Source organism: Rattus norvegicus, chromosome 9, assembly GCF_036323735.1.
Source record: "Rattus norvegicus strain BN/NHsdMcwi chromosome 9, GRCr8, whole genome shotgun sequence".
Classification (NCBI taxonomy): domain Eukaryota; kingdom Metazoa; phylum Chordata; class Mammalia; order Rodentia; family Muridae; genus Rattus; species Rattus norvegicus.
The window spans coordinates 62,642,228-62,666,044 of NC_086027.1; the positions used below are offsets into that span (position 1 = coordinate 62,642,228).

Here is a 23,817-nt window from a genome sequence, read left to right on the forward strand (position 1 = left end):
ATAAAAAATTTCAACTCTATCTGATTGAGTATCACATTGAAATGAGGCTTATCACCTGATCTTTTCAGGGGCTTAATATCCCATCAAACAAATTGCTTATTTACTTTTATCTTTGAAGGCAGCTCATTTTTTTCATTACAAATTCATTATTCTAGGCGAATAAAGAGTTTGATCAACTGGCAAACTTCCCAATTTATTGCCTTTGCTCTGAGTTTGTCTTTAGGTATTTAGGGGTACATCTATAATTTCCAAGCCTTTACCCTTTATTTACAAGCTGATTTTATTTGCTTTCATAAAAAAATGGGCTGTAATAACCATCTATGCAGATGACTTCCATTCCCAGAGAATTAGTCTTTGTAAGCGGAATAGCCAGCCAGCATTCAAAGCCCAGTTTATAATTCCAAGAAAGGATTGTCTCACAAATGTGTGCTGAACTCCGTGAACATCAAAGACTGCTAAGTCTTCTGAGAGTACACTACCCCTTACTTTGATTTTCAATGAATAATACAATAAAAGATTTAGTTGTCACAGAGAACAGGCTGTTTAGCATCATATATGCAAATATGCAGATTGTGATGATGTTTTAAAAAATAATGCTTGAATGATTATGAGGTTCTTAATAATAAGGCCTATAACTTTATTTGTACTCCTGCTGTTCAACATGAGCTTCGCACCAAAACTATATCTGCACAATCAATTAGGACTTAGCAATAAAATTTAGTTCTATTGAAATCCATCAATCTAAATCAAAAAATGAAGAATATTATGATAAAGAAGGCAGGCATTGCTTCAAATACATTAGAATGTACTATTTATTCAAACCATACCTAGGCTCTTCTAACTGCCAATTACTTCTTAGTCATTGTGTCAAGTTTACATGGCACTATTGAAGACAAGTTAAATACCATCCCAATGTCTCCTATCATTTTATTTACTGTTTTGACTTCCTTCAAAAGACTCTTACCCTGTGTTAGAATCCCAAATAAAGTCTTATACAACTATAAAATTGTTTAAAATGTCCAGTGCATATCACTCAGGAAAACAGTTCACTGGATTGGGTAAAAATAATTTTTTTAGTTTAATTTTTGAAACTGTTCATTTTTGCTGAAGAAATTTAAAAGTAAATAGTACAGAATAGTTAAAATATATTTGAGAAATTACAGAAAAAGAAAAGAAAGTAAATACAAAGGGTCAGCCATCCCAAACAGAAAATTTTGTGCTCAACAGCCTGCCTCACATTTTAAGAAATTATAGCCTCTAGAACCAAGCTGCTCAAGTGGTTCCAAGCACAGTCCACCTTGTTTCTCCTTTTCACAATCTCCCAGATCTGACAAATTTAAATAAATAAAACATGGTGGACAGGAAGGTGTGTGAGTCAGCCAGGGGCCGGGGCTCTTGGGTCCGGGGAGATGGCTCAGTTGGTAAAATGTCTGACACACAAATATGAGAACAATCCCCAGCACACACACACACACACACACACACACACACACACACACAAACTGGGCATAGTGATACATTCCTCTGATCTCAGTGCTGGGAAGGCAGAGCCACTTGGGACTCATCAGCTAGATTAGCCTATCTGGCAAGCTCTAAGGCAGTGAGAGACCCTGTCTCAAAACAAAGTGGAGTGCAATTGAGAAGGACTCCAGTATTAACCTCTTGATCTCTTTGCACACGGCACACATGTCCACACACACTCACAAACACATAGACATATGTATGGACACATATCCACACTATTAAAATAAGGAAGTACTAAACATTTCCAATACAGAAGACCTAAGATGTGTCTATAATAGTCAAGAACTCTGAAACATATTGATAATACAGCACAGAGGTTAAGGAAATCTTTGGAATCCCACACCACAGCCTTTACCCAGTGGGTGGTTCTCAAACTTTTATCTGCCCAATATAAAGATCCCATTTAAAGCAAATTTTATTTGCTTTTAAAAAAAATGAACTGTAATAACCTTTTATGCAACCTGACTTCTGTGGCCAGAGAGACTGCTTTCTGGTCAGAATACCCAAACAGCCAACTAACATTTCTAAGTCTATGACCTAATCAGGAGTAGTCGGAGAGAGTGACCTCCACAGCAGTAACTGGAAGGAGGCAGGGCTCACTTGTGCTTGGGACTTGTTAAAATTATAATTTTTACCTTTACAAGGCATAGTAAGGTTTCTGTTTGCATTCTTTTTGTAACCCCTTTCCATCTCTGATCAGCTACCCTATTGTAGAGAAATGAGGAGTTAGTTGATCCAAACCTTAAAGAATTTTCCTAAAGCCAAATAATCCAGCCCATCGGAGCAGTTGAAAACAACACACTGTTTGGCAACAGCTTTTGCTAAATCCTTGGTTGTTTCTGTCTTTCCAGTGCCAGCTGGACCCTCAGGTGCTCCTCCAAGGTGCAGGTGAAGGGCTCCAAATAAGGTCCTAGAGTAAAGAAATGAACAGTATAGCTCACACATAGGGAAAAGGTTAAATTGAATCCCAACTGTCAGCTCCTCTTTCATAATTTCTTCCCCCTGCTAACCTTAGAAAAACGCTGACAGCACATTTCTTTGTTATTAATTTTTCTTCTAAAAGTAGATAGATGATAGAAGATGGATGGATGGATGGATGGATGGATGGATGGATGGATGGATGTGTAGGTAGGTGGATGGATGAATGGATGAATGGATATATGGGCAGGTTCATAGATGGATGCATGGATGGATGGTCAGGCAGGAAGATAGAATGCATGTGTATATTTATATACATGACAAATTTAGAACCTTTGGAAATCAATCCTGACTTCTGGTCAATGTGGAAAAATCCAGGTGACTCTATGAACACCCAACCTTGATAGAAGAGTATAGAAATATCACATGGAAGAAAATAAATTTAAAATCCACAGCTATCATTTCAAGAATCAAAGATGTCACCAATGGAGAGAGTCAATGGTTGAGGCATGGTTGTGTGCAAATCTGCAGGGATATATATTATTTGGTTGAATATAAATAAACACAAATATGCTTTTGGCAGCACAAATATGAAATCATTAGAATTGAGCAAGAAGAGGAAGTAGGATAAATTTACTTCTTTGAACCTTTTATGGAAACTTGAAATTCTGCCTTGTCTCTAATGGAACCCACATTTCCTCCCACACCCATCAGAGAGTCAAGGAAGCTAATCGGAGAAAAGAAAAGGAAGCTCACAAGCTTACCACTCATGGCAGTCTGGGGAATAAGCCTGCATTGTTCCTAAAGAAGCAGATGGGTCAAATTTCCATTTCTCATTGCATATGAACCACAACTAAGAAAAAAAACCATTTTTTTTGGTTTTTCTTTTGTTTGTTTGTGTGCTTGCTTACTTTATGAACTGAAGAAAACTCTAAATCCTTTTTAGAGATGGGTCTGAAACTGTGACTGTGTCCACAACTGACATGATTAAAAGCAGCATGGGGAAGTCACCCTTACAAATTATACTCACAGTGAAAACCAGACAGTAAGATCACTATTGAGTCAAACACACAGTACAGCAGTATATAAACACAATAATGTGACTATCACTACATACATAGCATCTTGTCCTGCCTTCCTTGGTTCCTAGCAGTCAGAATTGATCAAGCAATCAACCAACCAACCAATCAATCTGTCTCTCTCTGTCTCTGTCTGTCTCTCTGTCTCTCTCTGTCTCTCTCTGTCTCTCTCTCTCTCTCTCTCTCTCTCTCTCTCTGTGTGTGTGTGTCTTTATCTATCATCTATCTATCTTTCTATCTATCTATATCTGTGTGTGGGGGAGGGGGTGTCTGTGTCTGTGTCTCTCCCAGGAAGAGGTCATTTTTATATGAGGCAACTTGAAATTCTACAATAAACTTATACTCTTAAAAACTCATTAAAGGATTTAATGTCAGAATAAACATGAGGAAATAAATTATTTGTTAGGAGATAAATATGAGGGAATTTCCCAGAGAGTTAGAAATCAAATATAAGAAAATATACAGGACAAAAAACAAAGGAGGGAGAGATAAGCCTGTCCCACAGCCCTCTGGGCACAAAGCCTGCCCTGAGAGAGCTGGTCTCCCAGATGTGTGCTCACTATTAAGCCCACAGATGAGACCCCACTTTTGCTCTACTAACTGTCCAAAGAGGAAGCTGCCAGGAGCACACAGGGCACAGGAACTGTGGACAGGACCCTTCCTATCTCTATCTGTACCCAGAGGTAAGGCTGCCCACTGCCCTCTGGACCCAAAGCCTGACAAGAGAGAATTGGTCTCACAGGAGCGCTCTCACTCCTAAGATCATAGGCTCACGGGCTCACAGGAGGGACAAGCTCTACTCAGAGACAACAAGTCCAACTAACACTGGAGACAACCAGACGGTGAGAGGCACGCACAAGAACCTAAGCAACAGATACGAAGACTACTTGGCATCATCAGAACCCAGTTCTCCCACCACAGAAAATACTGGATATCCCAGAACATCAGAAAAGAAAGATTTGGAATGAAAATCACATCTTGGGAGAGAGCGCTCACCACACGGACAGGTGGGCACTTCTGAGACTGCAGAGCCGGAGAGACCACCAATACTGCCCATCCTGCCGACATCCCTGGCCCAAGAGGAAACTGTGTATGGCCTCTAGGAACTGGAAGATAGGGACACTCGAATGGCAGATGCCCTGAAGTCTAGACACCGCCTGGACCTGAAGGGACCGGATCAACAGTTCTCTGCACCCAAATACCGTGGGAGGGAGAGCTAAACCTTCACAGGGGCAGACACGCCTGGGAAGCCAGAAGAGACAACACTCTGCCACCATCTCTGACTCCAGAGGAAAACACCTAACGCCATCTGGGACCCCGGTGCACGGGGGCTCTGGAAAAAAGCAGCGCAGGCTCTCCTGGTTACCACCCTCATGGAGAGCTCAAAAGCAGAACCCCACAAGCAACTTGAGCCACAGGACCACAGGTAAGACCAACTTTTCTGCTCCAAGCAACCTGCCTGGTGGACTCAGGACACAGGCCCACAGGAACAGCTGAAGACCTGTAGAGAGGAAAAACTACACGCCCGAAAGCAGAACACTCTGTTCCCATAACTGGCTGAAAGAAAACAGGAAAACAGGTCTACAGCACTCCTGACACACAGGCTTATAGGACAGTCTAGCCACTGTCAGAAATAGCAGAACAAAGTAACACTAGAGATAATCTGATGGCGAGAGGCAAGCACAGGAACCCGAGCAACAGAAACCAAGACTACATAGCGTCATCGGAGCCCAATTCTCCCACCAAAGCAAACACGGAATATCCAAACACACCAGAAAAGCAAGATCTAGATTTAAAATCACATTTGATCATGATGCTGGAGGACTTCAAGAAAGACATGAAGCACTCCCTTAGAGAAAGGCAGGAAAACATAAATAAACGAGTAGAAGACTATAGAGAGGAATCACAAAAATCCCTGAAAAAATTCCAGGAAAACACAATCAAACAGGTGAAGGAATTAAAAATGGAAATAGAAGCAATAAGAAAGGACACAGAGACACAACCCTGGATATAGAAAACCAAAGGAAGAGACAAGGAGCCGTAGATACAAACATTACAACCGAATACAAGAGATAGAAGAGAGAATCTCAGGAGCAGAAGATTCCATAGAAATCATCGACTAAACTGTCAAAGATAATGTAAAGCAGAAAAAGCTACTGGTCCAAAACATACAGGAAATCCAGGACTCAATGAGAAGATCAAACCTAAGGATAATAGGTATAGAAGAGAGTGAAGACTCCCAGCTCAAAGGACCAGTAAATATCTTCAACAAAATCATAGAAGAAAACTTCCCTAACCTAAAGAAAGAGATGCCCATAAGCATACAAGAAGCCTAAGAACTCCAAATAGATTGGACCAGAAAAGAAACACCTCCTGTCACATAATAGTCAAAACACCAAATGCACAAAATAAAGATTAAAAGCAGTAAGGGAAAAAGGTCAAGTAACATATTAAGGCAGACCTATCAGAATCACATCAGACTTTTCACCAGAGACTATGAAAGCCAGAAGATCCTGGACAGATGTCATATAGACCCTAAGAGAACACAAATGCCAGCACAGGTTACTTTATCCTGCAAAACTCTCAATTACCATAGATGGAGAAACCAAGATATTCCATGACAAAACCAAATTTACACAATATCTTTCTACAAATCCAGCGCTACAAAGGATAATAAATGCTAAAGCCCAACATAAGGAGGCAAGCTACACCCTAGAAAAAGCAAGAAACTAATCATCTTGGCAACAAAACAAAGAGAAGAAGAGCACACAAACATAACCTCACATCCAAATATGAATATAACAGGAAGCAATAATCACAACTCCTTAATATCTCTCAACATCAATGGTCTCAACTCCCCAATAAAAAGACATAGATTAACGAACTGGATACGCAACGAGGACCCTGCATTCTGCTGCCTACAGGAAACACACCTCAGAGACAAAGACAGACACTACCTCAGAATGAAAGGCCAGAAAACAACTTTCCAAGCAAATGGTCGGAAGAAGCAAGCTGGAGTAGCCATTCTAATATCAAATAAAATCAATTTTCAACTAAACGTCATCAAAAAAATAAGGAAGGACACTTCATATTCATCAAAGGAAAAATCCACCAAGATGAACTCTCAATCCTAAATATCTATGCCCCAAATACAAGGGCACCTACATACGTAAAAGAAACCTTACTAAAGCTCAAAACACACATTGCACCTCACACAATAATAGTGGGAGATTTCAACACCCCACTCTCATCAATGGACAGATCATGGAAACAGAAATTTAAACAGAGACGTAGACAGACTAAGAGAAGTCATGAGACAAATGGACTTAACGGATATTTATAGAACATTCTATCCTAAAGCAAAAGGATATACCTTCTTCTCAGCTCCTCATGGTACTTTCTCCAAAATTGACCATATAGTTGGTCAAAAAAGGGCCTCAACAGGTACAGAAAGATAGAAATAATCCCATGTGTGCTATCAGACCACCACGGCCTAAAACTGGTCTTCAATAACAATAAGGGAAGAATGCCCACATATACGTGGAAATTGAACAATGCTCTACTCAATGATAACCTGGTCAAGGAAGAAATAAAGAAAGAAATTAAAAACTTTTTAGAATTTAATGAAAATGAAGGTACAACATACCCAAACTTATGGGACACAATGAAAGCTGTGCTAAGAGGAAAACTCATAGCGCTGAGTGCCTGCAGAAAGAAACAGGAAAGAGCATATGTCAGCAGCTTGACAGCACACCTAAAAGCTCTAGAACAAAAAGAAGCAAATACACCCAGGTGGAGTAGAAGGCAGGAAATAATCAAACTCAGAGCTGAAATCAACCAAGTAGAAACAAAAAGGACCATAGAAAGAATCAACAGAACCAAAAGTTGGTTCTTTGAGAAAATCAACAAGATAGATAAACCCTTAGCCAGACTAACGAGAGGACCAAGAGAGTGTGTCCAAATTAACAAAATCAGAAATGAAAAGGGAGACATAACTACAGATTCAGAGGAAATTAAAAAAATCATCAGCTCTTACTATACAAGCCTATATTCAACAAAACTTGAAAATCTGCAGGAAATGGACAATTTCCTAGACAGATACCAGGTACCGAAGTTAAATCAGGAACAGATAAACCAGTTAAACAACCCCATAACTCCTAAGGAAATAGAAGCAGTCATTAAAGGTCTCCCAACCAAAAAGAGCCCAGGTCCAGACGGGTTTAGTGCAGAATTCTATCAAACCTTCATAGAAGACCTCATACCAATATTATCCAAACTATTCCACAAAATTGAAACAGATGGAGCACTACCGAATTCCTTCTACGAAGCCACAATTACTCTTATACCTAAACCACACAAAGACCCAACAAAGAAAGAGAACTTCAGACCAATTTCCCTTATGAATATCGATGCAAAAATACTCAATAAAATTCTAGCAAAACGAATCCAAGAGCACATCAAAACAATCATCCACCATGATCAAGTAGGCTTCATCCCAGGCATGCAGGGGTGGTTTAATATATGGAAAACCATCAACGTGATCCATTATATAAACAAACTGAAAGAACAAAACCACATGATCATTTCATTAGATACTGAGAAAGCCTTTGACAAAATTCAACACCCCTTCATGATAAAAGTCCTGGAAGAATAGGAATTCAAGGCCCATACCTAAACATAGTAAAACCCATATACAGTAAACCAGTTGCTAACATTAAACTAAATGGCGAGAAACTTGAAGCAATCCCACTAAAATCAGGGACTAGACAAGGCTGCCCACTCTCTCCCTACTTATTCAATATAGTTCTTGAAGTTCTAGCCAGAGCAATCAGACAACAAAAGGAGATCAAAGGGATACAGATTGGAAAAGAAGAAGTCAAAATATCACTATTTGCAGATGATATGATAGTATATTTAAGTGATCCCAAAAGTTCCACCAGAGAACTACTAAAGCTGATAAACAACTTCAGCAAAGTGGCTGGGTATAAAATTGACTCAAATAAATCAGTAGCCTTCGTCTACACAAAAGAGAAACAAGCCGAGAAAGAAATTAGGGAAACGACACCCTTCATAATAGACCCAAATAATATAAAATACCTCGGTGTGACTTTAACCAAGCAAGTAAAAGATCTGTACAATAAGAACTTCAAGACACTGAAGAAAGAAATTGAAGAAGACCTCAGAAGATGGAAAGACCTCCCATGCTCATGATTGGCAGGATTAATATAGTAAAAATGGCCATTTTACCAAAAGCGATCTACAGATTCAATGCAATCCCCATCAAAATACCAATCCAATTCTTCGAAGAGTTAGACAGAACAATTTGCAAATTCATCTGGAATAGCAAAAAACCCAGGATAGCTAAAACTATCCTCAACAATAAAAGGACTTCAGGGGGAATCACTATCCCTGAACTCAAGCAGTATTACAGAGCAATGGTGATAAAAACTGCATGGTATTGGTACAGAGACATACAGATAGATCTATGGAACAGAATTGAAGACCCAGAAATGAACCCATACACCTATGGGCACTTGATTTTTGACAAAGGAGCCAAAACCATCCAATGGAAAAAAGATAGCATTTTCAGCAAATGGTGCTGGTTCAACTGGAGGTCAGCATGTAGAAGAATGCAAATCGATCCATGATTATCACCCTGTACAAAGCTTAATTCCAAGTGGATCAAGGACCTCCACATCAAACCAGACACACTCAAACTAATAGAACAAAAACTAGGGAAGCATCTGGAACACATGGGCACTGGAAAAAATTTCCTGAACAAAACACCAGTGGCTTATGCTCTAAGATCAAGAATCGACAAATGGGATCTCATAAAACTGCAAAGCTTCTGTAAGGCAAAGGACACTGTGGTTAGGACAAAACGGCAACCAACAGATTGGGAAAAGATCTTTACCAATCCTACAACAGATAGAGGCCTTATATCCAAAATATACAAAGAACTCAAGAAGTTAGACCACAGAGAGACAAATAACCCTATTAAAACATGGGGTTCACAGTGGAAGGGGAAGCCCTGGGTCCTGCTAAGACTGAACCCCCAGTGAACTAGACTGTTGGGGGGAGGGCGGCAATGGGGGGAGGGTTGGGAGGGGAACACCCATAAGAAAGGGGAGGGGGGAGGGTGATGTTTGCCTGGAAACCAGGAAAGGGAATAACACTCGAAATGTATATAAGAAATACTCAAGTTAATAAAAAAGAAATACTCAAGTTAATAAAAAAAAAAAGAAAAAAAAACCATGGGGTTCAGAGCTAAACAAAGAATTTAAAGCTCAGGAATGCCGAATGGCTGAGAAACACCTAAAGAAATGTTCAACATCTTTAGTCATAAGGGAAATGCAAATCAAAACAACCCTGAGATTTCACCTCACACCAGTGAGAATGGCTAAGATCAAAAACTCAGGTGACAGCAGATGCTGGCGAGGATGCGGAGAAAGAGGAACACTCCTCCATTGTTGGTGGGATTGCAGACTGGTACAACCATTCTGGAAATCAGTCTGGAGGGTCCTCAGAAAATTGGACATTGAACTGCCTGAGGATCCAGCTATACCTCTCTTGGGCATATACCCAAAAGATGCCCCAACATATAAAAAAGACACGTGCTCCACTATGTTCATCGCAGCCTTATTTATAATAGCCAGAGGCTGGAAAGAACCCAGATGCCCTTCAACAGAGGAATGGATACAGAAAATGTGGTACATCTACACAATGGAATATTACTCAGCTATCAAAAACAACGAGTTTATGAAATTCGTAGGCAAATGGTTGGAACTGGAAAACATCATCCTGAGTGAGCTAACCCAATCACAGAAAGACATACATGGTATGCACTCATTGATAAGTGGCTATTAGCCCAAATACTTGAATTACCCTAGATGCCTAGAACAAATGAAACTCAAGACGGATGATCAAAATGTGAATGCTTCACTCCTTCTTTAAAAGGGGAACAAGAATACCCTTGGCAGGGAAGAGAGAGGCAAAGATTAACACAGAGACTGAAGGAACACCCATTCAGAGCCTGCCCCACATGTGGCCCATACATATACAGCCACCCAATTAGACAAGATGGATGAAGCAAAGAAGTGCAGACCGACAGGAGCCGGATGTAGATCGCTCCTGAGAGACACAGCCAGAATACAGCAAATACAGAGGCAAATGCCAGCAGCAAACCACTGAACTGAGAATAGGACCCCCATTGAAGGAATCAGAGAAAGAACTGGAAGAGCTTGAAGGGGCTCGAGACCCCATATGTACAACAATGCCAACCAACCAGAGCATCCAGGGACTAAGCCAATACCTAAAGAGTATACATGGACTGACCCTGGACTCTGACCTCATAGATAGCAATGAATATCCTAGTAAGAGCACCAGTGGAAGGGGAAGCCCTGGGTCCTGCTAAGACTGAACCCCCAGTGAACTAGACTGTTGGGGGGAGGGCGGCAATGGGGGGAGGGTTGGGAGGGGAACACCCATAGGGAAGGGGAGGGGGGAGGGGGATGTTTGCCTGGAAACCGGGAAAGGGAATAACACTCGAAATGTATATAAGAAATACTCAAGTTAATAAAAAAAAAAAAGAAATACTCAAGTTAATAAAAAAACAAAAACAAAAAAAAACAAAGAAAAACATGGGGTTCAGAGCTAAACAAAGAATTCACAGCTGAGGCATGCCAAATGGCTGAGAAACACCTAAAGAAATGTTCAACATCTTTAGTCATAAGGGAAATGCAAATCAAAACAACCCTGAGATTTCACCTCACACCAGTGAGAATGGCTAAGATCAAAAACTCAGGTGACAGCAGATGCTGGTGAGGATGTGGAGAAAGAGGAACACTCCTCCATTGTTGGTGGGATTGCAGACTGGTACAACCATTTTGGAAATCAGTCTGGAGGTTCCTCAGAAAATTGGACATTGAACTTCCAGAGGACCTAGCTATACCTCTCTTGGGCATATACCCACAAGATGCCCCAACATATACCAAAGACACTTGCTCCACTATGTTCATAGCAGCCTTATTTATAATAGCCAGAAGCTGAAAAGAACACAGATGCCCTTCAACAGAGGATTGGATACAGAAAATGTGGTACATCTACACCATTGAATATTACTCAGCTATCAAAAACAATGACCTTATGAAATTCATAGGTAAATGGATGGAATTGGAAAATATCTTCCTGAGTGAGGTAACCCAATCACAGAAAAACACACATGGTATGCACTCATTGATAAGTGGCTATTAGCCCAAATGCTTGAATTACCCTAGATGCACAGAACCCATGAAACTCAAGACGGATGACCAAAATGCAAATGCTTCATTCCTTTTTTAAAAGGGGAACAATACCCTTGGCAGGGAATAGGGCGGCAAAATTTAGAACAGAGGCTGAAGGAACACCCATTCAGAGCCTGCCCCACATGTGGCCCATACATATACAGCCACCCAATTAGATAAGATGGATGAAGCAAAGAAGTGCAGGTTGACAGGAACCGGGTGTAGATCTCTCCTGAGAGACACAGCCAGAATACAGCAAATACATAGGCGAATGCCAGCAGCAAACCTCTGAACTGAGAACAGGAACCAGTTGAAGGAATCAGAGAAAAGACTGGAAGAGCTTGAAGGGGCTCGAGACCCCATATGAACAACAATGCCAACCAACCTGAGCTTCCAGGGACTAAGCCACTACCCAAAGTCTATACATGGACTGACCCTGGGCTCCAACCTCATAGGTAGCAATGAATAGCCTAGTAAGAGCACCAGTGGAAGGGGAAGCCCTTGGTCCTGTCAAGACTAAACTCCCATGAACGTGATTGTTGGGGGGAGGGAGGTAATGGGGGAAGGATGGGGAGGGGAAGCCCAGATAGAAGGGGGGGGATGTTTGGGAGATGTTGACCCAGAAACCGGGAAGGGGAATAACAATCAAAATGTAAATAAGAAATACTCAAGTTAATAAAGATTAAAAAAATCACATCTCATGTTGATGATTGAGGACTTTAAGAAGGACATAAATAACTCCCTTAAAGAAATACAGGAGAACACAGGTAGACAAATAGAAGCTTTTAAAGAAGAAACACAAAAATCCCTTAAAGAAGGGTTGGGGATTTAGCTCCGTGGTAGAGTCCTTGCCTAGCAAGCGCAAGGCCCTGGGTGTGGTCCTCAGCTCCAAAAAAAAAAAAGAAAAAAAATCCCTTAAAGAATTACAGGAAAACACAACCATACAGGTGCAGAAATTGAACAAAACCATCCACGATCCAGGAAATAGAAAAATAAAGAAATAACAAAGGGAGATAACTGTAGAGATAGAAAACCTAGGAAACATATCAGAAGTCATAGACACAAGCACCACCAATACAATACAAAATAGAGAAGAGAGAATCTCAGGGGCAGAAGATACCATAGAAAACATTGATACAGTAGTTACTGAAAATGTAAAACACAAAAAGCTCGTAACCCAAAAAAAATCCAGGACACCATGAGAAGACCAAACTTAAAAATAATAGGTATAGAAGAAAGGGGAGACTCCCATCTTAAAGAGCCAGTAAATATCTTCAACAAAATTATAGAAGAAAATTTCCCTAACCAAAAGAAAGAGATGCCCATGAACATACAAGAAGCCTACAGAACTCCAAATAGATTGAACCAGAAAAGAAATTTCTCTCATCACACCAATAGTCAAAACACCAAATACACAAAACAAAGAAAAAATATTAAAAGCAGTAAGGAAAAAAGGTCAAGTAACATATAGAGGCAGACCTATCAGAATCACACCAGACTGCTCACCAGAGACTATGAAAACTAGAAGATCCTGGCCTGATGTCATACACACCCTAAGAACAAAAATGCCAGCCCAGGCTACAATATCTAGCAAAACTCTCAATTACCATAGATGGAGAAACCAAGATATTCCATGACAAAACCAAATTTACACAATATCTTTCCACAATTCCATCCCTACACAGGATAATAGATGGAAACTTCCAATGCAAGGAGGGAAACTACACCCTAGAAAAAGCAAGAAATTAATCTTCTTTCCAAAACCCAAAAGAAGATAGTCACACAAACATAATTCCATCCCTAACAACAAAAATAACAGGAAACAACAATCACTATTCTTGAATATCTCTTAACATCAATGGACTCAATTCCCCAATAAAAAGACATAGACTAACAGACTAGATACATGAATAGGACCCAGTATGTTGCTGCATACAGAAAATGCACTTCACTAACAAAGTCAGATACTAAATCAGAGTACTGGGCTGAAAAACAAATTTCCAAACAAATGGTCCCAAAAAACAAGCTGGAGTAGCCATTCTAATACAAAATAAAATCAACTTTCAACCAAAAGTTATCAAAAAGGGGGGGGGGGATACTTCATACTCATTAAAGGAAAAATCTACCAAGAAGAACTCTCAATTCTGAACATCTAAATGCAAGGGCATCCACATTCATAAAAGAAACTTTACTAAAGTTCAAAGCACACATTGCACCACATACAATAATAGTGGGAAATTTCAACACCCCACTCTCATCAATGGACAGATCATGGAAGCAGAAACTAAACAAAGGTACAGTGAAAGTAACAGAAGTTATGAACTGAATGGATTTAACAGATATCTGAAGAACATTTCATCCTAAAACAAAAGAATATACCTTCTTCTCAGCACCTCATGGTACCTTCTCCAAAACTGACCATATAATCGGTCACAAAGCAGTCCTCAACAGTTACAAAAAGATTGAAACAATCCTATGCATCCTATGAGATCACCACAGACTAAGGCTGATCTTCAATAACAACAAAAATGACAGAAAGTCCACATATACATGAAGCTCAACAACGCTCTACTCAGTGATAACTTGGTCAAGGAAGAAACAAAGAAATTAAAGACTTTTTAGAATTTAATGAAAAGAAGACACACATACCCAAACTTATGGGACACAATGAGAGCAGTGCTAAGGGGGAAACTCATAACTCTGAGTGCCTCCAAGAAGAAACTGGGGAGAGCATACACTAACAGCACACCTAAAAGCTCTAGAACAACAACAACAACAAAGACAAAAAGAAGTATACAAAGAATCAACAAAACCAGGGGCTGGACATTTGAGAAAATCACCAACATAGATAAACCCTTAGCCAGACTAATCAGTGGGCACAGAGACATTATCCAAATAAACAAAATCAGAAATGCTTGCACCTAACCATCGGACTGAGCATGGGGACCCTACTGGAGGAGTTAGAGATAGGACTGAAGGAGCTATAGGGTTTGCAACCCCATAGAAAGAACAACAATATCAACCAACCAGATCCCCCTGAGCTCCCGGGGACTAAACCACCAACCAATGAGTACGCATGGAGGGATCCATGGCTCTAGCCACATATATAGCACAAAACAGCACTGTCTGGCATCAATAGGAGGAGAAGCCCTTGGCCCTGTGAAGGCTCATTTCCCCAGTGTACGGGAATGCCTGGGTGTTGAGGTGTGAGTGGGTTGGTGGAAATGTGAGCATCTTCATAGAATCAGGGGAGGAGGAGGGACATGGGAGAGGGGGGATACGGGATAACATTTGAAATGTTAATACATAAAATATCCAATAAATATAAATAAATATAAAAAATAAAGAAGGGCAAAATAGTGAAGAATTAAAATTTACATGGCAAAGGCTGAGAACTTTCCAGAGTAGAAGAAAGTCACAAACAGAAAGACATCCCAAGTAACATAAATAAATAAATAACTTGTAGAAACATTATGGTGATCATCAGTAACCAGGAGAAAAATTTTTTAAAACATAACAGAGATAAAAAGAATGATTAAATAACATTTAATCATACCAAATACTATTAAAATAAGTGAATTAAGATCAAAAGTAAGGCTCTAGGGATATAAAAATACAGTAGAATTATTTTAATGAGTCCAAGTAGTTTGCTAATCATATTAAATATAAGTGGATTAAATTTGCAAGCAAAGTACAGACAGCCCTTTCCTTTCCATGTGAAGAAATCTATTTACCATGTAATATATGATCTCCGTTCACACCCTCCTTAGCACACTGCTTCTTGAAGGATTTTTCTGTGAACTTAAGTCCCATCTGGGTTACACCCCTATTCCACCTAATGTTTCCCTCTAGTGTCTCAGTGCATACTACTGCTATTGCTTTCTAATCTAGCTTTCCCATCTGATGGAAAAACGTTTGAGTGACGTGACACAATCTGTGTCCTTTTTCCTTTGTAAACCTGAGAAAAACCGCGTGTTTTTATTTATCCTATGTTCTGCCAGGGCTATTACCAAATAATGAAATGGTGCATTATATTGTTTCTTAGTCATATGCATTTTGATATAAAAATGGAGAAGGCTTATGTATTCCCTCTTTGCTCTGTGCTACCAGAGTTTATAGCTTGTACCTACAGATATTAACACTATACCTGAAAGTCACCATAATTTGTAATCAAACATGTGATTTGTCATAATGTTCAACAAAATCATTTATAATTCTGAGTATTCACTGAGTTTAATTTAAGACTACAGTTCGGTATACTTTATTTAAGTCTACTTTATGCCAGAGAATGTGATGGTATTGATGAAAAGGAAAAAAAAATAGCACATAGTCCTTTTCCATAAAAGTCTCCAAAAAGTAATATAAAACATAGCAAGCATGCCTCAATTCGTTGTGATGAGCAATAAGACAGGAAGAAACCAGGTGTGAAAGGAAATGCACTATGGAAGTTTTACATATGAACTAACAGTGATTGTGACAGCATGCACAAGACTTGTGCAAGCTCACATCAAGTAAAATCTCAGCATGTAAAGAGGAGGTGGCATGGAGCCCCACCTCTGTATGAGGAGCTATTTGTAGATATTAAAATAGAAAGAGCTCCTTTTTATATCAATCTCCTGAGATGTACAATCTGGGAAGGAAAGCTAACTTAATGCATAAAATGGTTAATTTCCACTGGAATAAAATGTAAATACGATCTCTCAAAGCAGATACCCATCAGGCATGTGCACTGTGGACAACTATAGGAGAGAGGTCCAGACATGGTTCTTTAAGATATGGTAGTTAAAACCTGGAAGTAAACAGTCTGGAAATCATGGAACATGGAAACAGAACTCTAGAAAATTCAGCACTTCAGAGGAAGGAAAAATAGTATAACTCAAATGATCCAAAAGGGAGCCAGAGTTGGAGAGAAAAAGAAGAAAAATGGAGAGACCTTAGATGAAATGCCCTACAGTAGGGAGAGGGAACTTTTAGAGCCCACCTCCAGCAGAAAGGCAGGACATCAAGTGAAGGCATCCCACAGTCAGAAACTCTAACCCACAATTGTTCTTGTCTGAAAGAACTGCAAGATCAAAAATGGAGAAGAGCCTGAGGAAAAGGAGGTTAGCAACAGGCCCAAATTGGGATCCTGCTCAAGGGGAGGCCCCAAGGCCTGATGCTATTACTGAGGCTGTGGTGTGCTCACAAAAAGGGACCTATCATGACTGTCCTCCAAAAGACCCAACAAGCAGCTGAAAGAGTCAGATGCAGATATTTACACCCAACCAATGGGCAGAAGCTGCTGACCCTGTGTTTTAATTAGGGGAAAGCTGGAAGAAGCTGAGGAGGAGGGTGGTCCACCACTTCCTGTAGGAGGATCAGCAGCCTCAACTAACCTGGACCCCTGGGGATCTCTCAGACACTGGGCCACCAACTAGGCAGCATACACCAGCTGACGATGAGGCCCCCAACACATGTACAGCAGAGGATTGCCAGGTTTGGACTCAGTCAAAGATGCACCTAACCCTCAAGAGACTGGAGGCCCCAGGGAGTGGGGAGATGGGGACATCACCATAGAGATTAGAGGAGAAGGTATGGGGTGTGGAACAGGCAGAGGGTGGAGCAGGACAGGGATAAAATCTGTACTGTAAAAAAAGACTAAATTTTTTTAAAAAGGAGAAGCTGAGAGACAGAAAGTGCTAACCACTGCCACGGCTAAGAACACCTTTATCCCAGAGATGAGAGCAGGAAAGCAGCAGAGAAAGAAAATGAAATCTGAGAGGAGGCTTCTTAAGGGACTGGGAAAAGAACACAGGATAATTTTATAGAATGCAAGGTAAAAATAATAACTTTAACTCAGTTAATTACCTTTAACTCAATCATTGGTCTAGTGTGTGTGTGTGTGTGTGTGTGTGTGTGTGTGTGTGTGTGTGAGTGTGTGTGTGTGTGTGTGTGTGTGTGAGTGTGTGTGTGTGTGTGTGTGTGTGTGTGTGTGTGTGTGTGTGTGTAAGTTATTGCTCTCTGTCTTTGATTGACAGGGTTTACCTGTAGCAGCGGTCTGTGAGAGGGGTTATAACTAATCTGGGGGAATTTCCCAGATATTCATAGCCGTATCGCAAACCAGCATTGATCATCTTTGTCTCTAAATTATTTTCCTAGGATCAATCAGAAGAAAATGGAATTGGTTAGAAAGCAGAATTTCAAACAATGGGAAATCACAAGATAAGGAAGAGGCACAGTGCAGACTTATTTAGACTATCCATCTTCTCAGGCATCAGTTCGCTGACTGGAAGAACTCCATAGCTAGTTTTCTGAATGGATAATGGGGGGCGATGGCTTCCTGCCACTGCCTCACTTAGGGTTTTATTGCTACAAAGGGTCCCTATAACCACAGCAATTCTTATAAAGGAAAACATGTAACTGGGGCTGGCTTACAGTTCAGACATCCAGTCCATTATTGTCATGGCAGAAAGCACACAAGCAGACATGCGCTGGAGTGATAGTGCAGAGTCCTACCTCTGAACCAGCAGGCAGCGGAAAAAGAAGCAACCCTGGGCCTGGCATCCAAGTCCTCAAAGCCCATCCCCAGTGACACCTGTCCTCTGACAAGGCAGCACCTCCTAATAGTGCTATCTATTCCTTGTGAGCTCATGGGGGGCCATTTTCATTCAAATCACCACAAGCCCTGTCACAAGTTTACAGCTGAGGAGCCCATTGCTTACAGAGATAGGCACCTTGTCTATGATCTAGTAAAGAAGGATCTGGCTTCTGAAACAAGGATCCCATCACCCATGATCCTACCACCAATATTATGGCTCTGAAAAGGCTAACAAGGTTCTGTCTCCTCCTTCACATACTTCCTAAGACTTGTATGCAACCCTGAGAGCTGATGAGCTCCAACTCTCTCACACTCAGCAGGCTTCTAACTGTCCCAGTCCCCCTTCCTTCCAGCTAAGATTAACATCATTATCCACCAAGACAACCTGAAAAGCTCCTTCTCTATAGACCATGTTTCTGGCTTCTTTAATAAGTAAACCAGACCAAAACACTGACTTATACCTCACTTAAGTGCATCAGGAATCTAAAAACACAATTTTAAGCTACTAGCCACAACATTTTGTAAATAACAAACATAATACATTGAAAAGTATCTAATTTCTGTTCCTTTTAGTACCTTCGCATGTACATGTATGTTAATATATGATAATACTTCTGGATACAAATATAGGTATGTAAATGTAGATACTATTGATAATAGAAGTAATTATTGGCTCCCTTAATTTTCAGTCTGGAAAACCAGATATAAGAATTCATCAGTTAAAAAAAATTCCCTTTTGATGACCCTATTACACAGCTGAGCAAGCAAGTGTAATTTAAGAAGCTATGGGCTAAAATTGCTGTGTGAGACCACTTACGTGCCAGTAGTATCTAAGCTGACTTAACCACTCAAAGTCAGTGTCATCGCTGATTCTTTTCTTTACAAGGTTGGCAAGGACATCTCTAGCGTGAACATCCAGTACCACAAGGGCTCCCAGTGTAACACGGTTCTGCTTGGACAATTTGCCACGGACCAACGTGACAATATCATCAATTTGATGGTTACATTTTCCCAAGTAGTCTTCAAGGGCCTGAGAAAAACAAGGTATAATCTCCCAATGTGATCAGAATCATTGTGAACAAAAACATTTTGAACTAGTATATTTATGAATAAATGTGTGCTGCTCTCACACACAGATACATATTCTCATATATGTGAGATATCCTCTGCATAATTTCTATGCAATTTAAAAATAATCTATTTTCCCTAATACACAGTTTTAAGTAAACGAACCCATCTGGCAGACACAGTGGGCAAACATGGTTCATGTCATGTCAGCCTCTTTTTTTTTTCTACCCCTTTCTATTCTCTGTGATTATGTTGGAGCTGTCAATCTTACTGCCCCATCTCATGGGACAAGAAGGAGGGAAAGAGACCCATTCAGAGCCAACCATAGCTCTCTCCAAGGATTCAACCAAGTGCTTTCCCCTAGATTTGTTCAATTGTGAGTCTGTGACTCTTAGCTACAGAAAATGTTATCTTCTCAACAGAGACTTGCAGAGATGAGAGGCAGCAGGGAAAGTGGAGCTAGGAAGGGATCAAACCCTACACTTGAGCCACCTCTTTCTCCCTTTGCTATCATGAGTCCTCAAAGCATTTTTCCATAAAATTGATATATGAGGTTTGAAATACTAGTGCAATTATGGTTTAAATATGATTTTCATGTGTCCCTCAATAGTTCATGTGCCGGAGGCTTAATCTTCAGTGTAGCAGTGCTGACCTGGTAGAAGCTGTAAGGAGCAGTTCCTGGTGGACTCTCACCAGGTCTTGACTGTCACACTCAGGTGTGGGGCAGGCATTAAGTGAGTCTCATGGAGCTAGACTCCCATGAGAACGGATTATAATCCAATTTGGCTTGAAGTGTCCCCTGAAGGACTTGGTTGTTGGTGATGGTATTGTTAGGAAGTGCCAGAAACTTCAAGAGGTGGGGCTTCCTGAAGGTAGTAGATGGATGGTGTGTATCCTTAAAAGCACAATAGACCCAATTGTCTGGCTCTTCTTTCTCTCCCCCCTCCCTGTTTTTTCCTTCCTTTCTGTCTGTCTGTCTTCCTTTCTTTCCTAGTTGTTTGTCTCAGGAGTTTTGTCACAGTGATGTAATGTTACCTCGGGCTGTTATTTAAAGGGAATCTGGCCTTTTGTCAGTCTCCTTTGTTTTTCCTCATACTATGTGTCTTCCTCTTGTGCACTGTCTAGCCTTGGCACCATCCACCATATTGTGATATAACCAGAAGGCCCTCACCAGAGTCCAAAATCAGATAGGCTGCCTAAATCTTGGACTTGCAGCTTACAGATGTAAGACAAGTAAAGCTGTTTTCAGTATGAAGTATCTACCTTCTGGTGTTTTCTTATTGCAACAGAAAATAGCAAAGAAAATAATAATAATAATAATAATAATGATGATGATGATGATGATGATGATGATGATGATGATGATGATGATATTGATAAATAATACCAAGTGATTTGGTTTATCTTGAACTAAGGCAGAGTCTCTCTTTGGAGTCTGCCTTCCAGTAGATAAGAAACTTTACAACTGGAAGGGGATTTAAGATGAATTTAAATTATAATCAATGAAAAGAATTATGTTTAAGACCGGTAGCCAGTTTCTCCCACTCTCTTACTTTTAAATAAGTGCCACACATGCCAAGGAGTTTATTTCAGGCCTGTTGTTAAGAGGCAACAATAAAACCTAACTATCTAACTCACGGTTTCTGAGGATGTGAAGTTTGGAGAACCAAGCTGGAAAATCTTCCTTGATGATTTTATCTCTTTAATTTTTACTTTTGTAAAAGTTCTTTACTCGGGCCCTTGGGGGCTTAAACACCATTTCATTTCTATTATTTACATGAATGATTTTCTACTAACTTGCTTCTAAAGTAATGAAAAATTAACTTCTGTTCCATCCATGTTTAGCCACATAAGTGCTTATATCCTTGCAGCCAATTAGTAAACGTCACTGTATTTAGAAACTACCCTAGTTTGGGACAGCTTGGGATCCTAGAGTCACATAAGGTGCATCCTTGTCCTCTCACCAGTACAGTCTTCACATTCTGTCCTGACACAGATAAAGAATAACATTTGCACATATCGGCTGCACACACTAACTACATACCCTTAGAAGTTAATCTGCACTAGAATAGTGCATTTTCCTGTGATAGAACAATAATATTAGAACTGAAATTTGGCCCCAAAATACCAAAAGCTAAGCTCTATTGGAATAATGTTGTATGAATCAATGACAATTTAATTAACTAGACTGGAAAAAATGATATGATAACGTTTTCATCACATTTTATTCCTCATCAACATTCTTATCTTGAGCCAGTGAAGCTAAAGGTAGCTACCACGCTGTGTTACCTGGAATTGATTATTTTTGTCATGTCTAGACTTTTTTACCTTCTTATCCCAATAAACTGGCTCAAAATCACATTCCTACTTTCAATATCCTGACATTTCTTCCTTTTATTTCAGAGACCCTGTGGTGTCTCTCACAGTCTCATTTCACAACCAGCATTTATGGAATAGGGAAATGAAAACACAGTTTCTGAGGTAAACAAGCTCTCTGCATGCATCAGCATAGTAAGCAGTCACACGATTAAGCTTCAGGAAACTCTAGGTGTTCATAGAGTCTTCAGCCACTCAACCAACTCATCAGTCTCAAATGTGAACCACTCATTTGTTAGGAGAAAATAATCAGCACAGAGAATATTAAATGCACACAGTAGCAACATCTGGTGACCCCACATGCTTAACGCGGTCATGGGAACTCTAGACCCTGTTATTCTGGTACCTGAAAACACTTGACCTATTACCATTTTCTCCCTCCTGCAGAATTAAATGACATATTGATGAGGTGGAGTGACTTACACATGTGCAACTCAATCCTTCCCCATTGGAATCTGCTCGCCTAAGGAGAACAAGAAGCCCTCTCAAACTCCAACACTAACTTCGTTTTCAACAGTACCTTAAAGTCATGTCAAATTCCTCATCAAAAATGTATTTAATACTCACTGCTTTAAACTAAGGATCAGTAACTACTAGGTTCCAGTTGATTCTTTGATCAATTATAAGTTAACTCAGTTGAACACCTTCAAATATAAAAACAGTATCTTATTGATTAAGGCCTGTCCATGAACTAGAACTCCTAAACTGTTAATGAAGCCATGGCATGTGGCTAGGCAGGACACAGGCCCTAGGAGGAAACCTACTACTATTATTCTGCTAAATGGACAGAGAAACAAAATGACTTCTAATGACTTATTGCTATATCCATAGATCAGTGCATTTCTTAGCCTACATCAGAGTAGCTTCTTCTTGTAGTATATGGTAGTTGACACAAAGCCCACAACTGGTCAGCATGCACAGAATAAGAGACTATAAAGTGTTCCTCCTAAACAGGATGTCTATATTGCATGCACCTATGCACGTGCATATGCTTGTGCGTATATGCACATATCCACACACACCCCCTCACACCCACAGACACGCATGCATGGCTCAAGGATCTATGTGGAAGAGGAGACACACAAAATCCCTACATGGATAAAGGGAAAGGGAAGTGGCCATGGAGTCATCCCCTAGCTGGGAAGCTACTGGCATTTAATTGCTGCTTGGAGAGGGAAAGTTAGCTTCCTCAATAGGGTGACACTTGGTATGTAAACCACACTCCATGGCAAGCCTCCCTCCCAGTCATATTACCAGTCAGGTAATATGAACTGGACTTGATAGGCGAAAAAAAAAAAAAAGAAGAAGTCTGACCTCTTAAATTTACAAGAAGCAGAATGAGCTCTGATACATTATTATAGTATTGGTAGGGGAAAAAATAAATGATAACATGGCTCTTTAAATGAAAGTTTCTAACAAAAAATGTGATTTCCAACTTGTAGCATGTCTCAAATTCTCAAGTAGTGTATACAGATTAAAACATGCCACAGAGGCTTTCTTCAGCTTTCTCCAACATTCCCCAAGGCTCAAAGACAAACGGAAGCTCGTAAAGTGAATTTCCATGGGAACTCGAAAATGTTTCATTCTAGCTCTGTCCTTGTTGAGTGAGTAACCAACGCAAAGTCCTGAATTACATGGATACTCGCAGTCGCTGTGATGGATGAAGAAATGCTAAACATCCCTTCACTCAAAAAAGGAGCATTACACAGAGGGCAAGGTACTGTTTTGGTTTTTTTTAAATTAATAGCTGTCATACAAATAATATTGTTAAACTTATACTCTCACATATGTTTGAACATTTGGTATTAAGCAGAACTCAAAATGTTCATTCATTCAAAAATCAGTACATTAAAAATAAAAATAATCAAAATAAGTGAACTAATGCTTTCTCTGTAGCTTTACTCAGGGCACAAAAGAGGATTCAGCTACTCCATATCCTCCTGATGTTTCTGAGCATTGTAACTTTCCTGGTTCTATCACCATTCTATTTGTA

The 23,817-nt window shown here is 40.0% G+C and overlaps 1 protein-coding gene across 4 annotated transcripts in view; it reads right to left on the reverse strand.

The window, feature by feature from the left end:
• Positions 1 to 23,817, reverse strand: part of Dnah7 (dynein, axonemal, heavy chain 7) — a 305,667-nt gene that overhangs the window by 187,390 nt on the left and 94,460 nt on the right. For all 4 annotated transcript variants that reach the window (XM_039084571.2, XM_039084570.2, NM_001419550.1 and 1 more), the window contains 3 exons: positions 19,198 to 19,410; positions 17,828 to 17,937; positions 2,266 to 2,434 (listed from right to left, as the gene is read on the reverse strand). In XM_039084571.2, the coding sequence (XP_038940499.1) occupies positions 2,266 to 2,434; positions 17,828 to 17,937; positions 19,198 to 19,410 (492 nt within the window). The remainder of the gene's footprint in view (positions 1 to 2,265; positions 2,435 to 17,827; positions 17,938 to 19,197; positions 19,411 to 23,817) is intronic.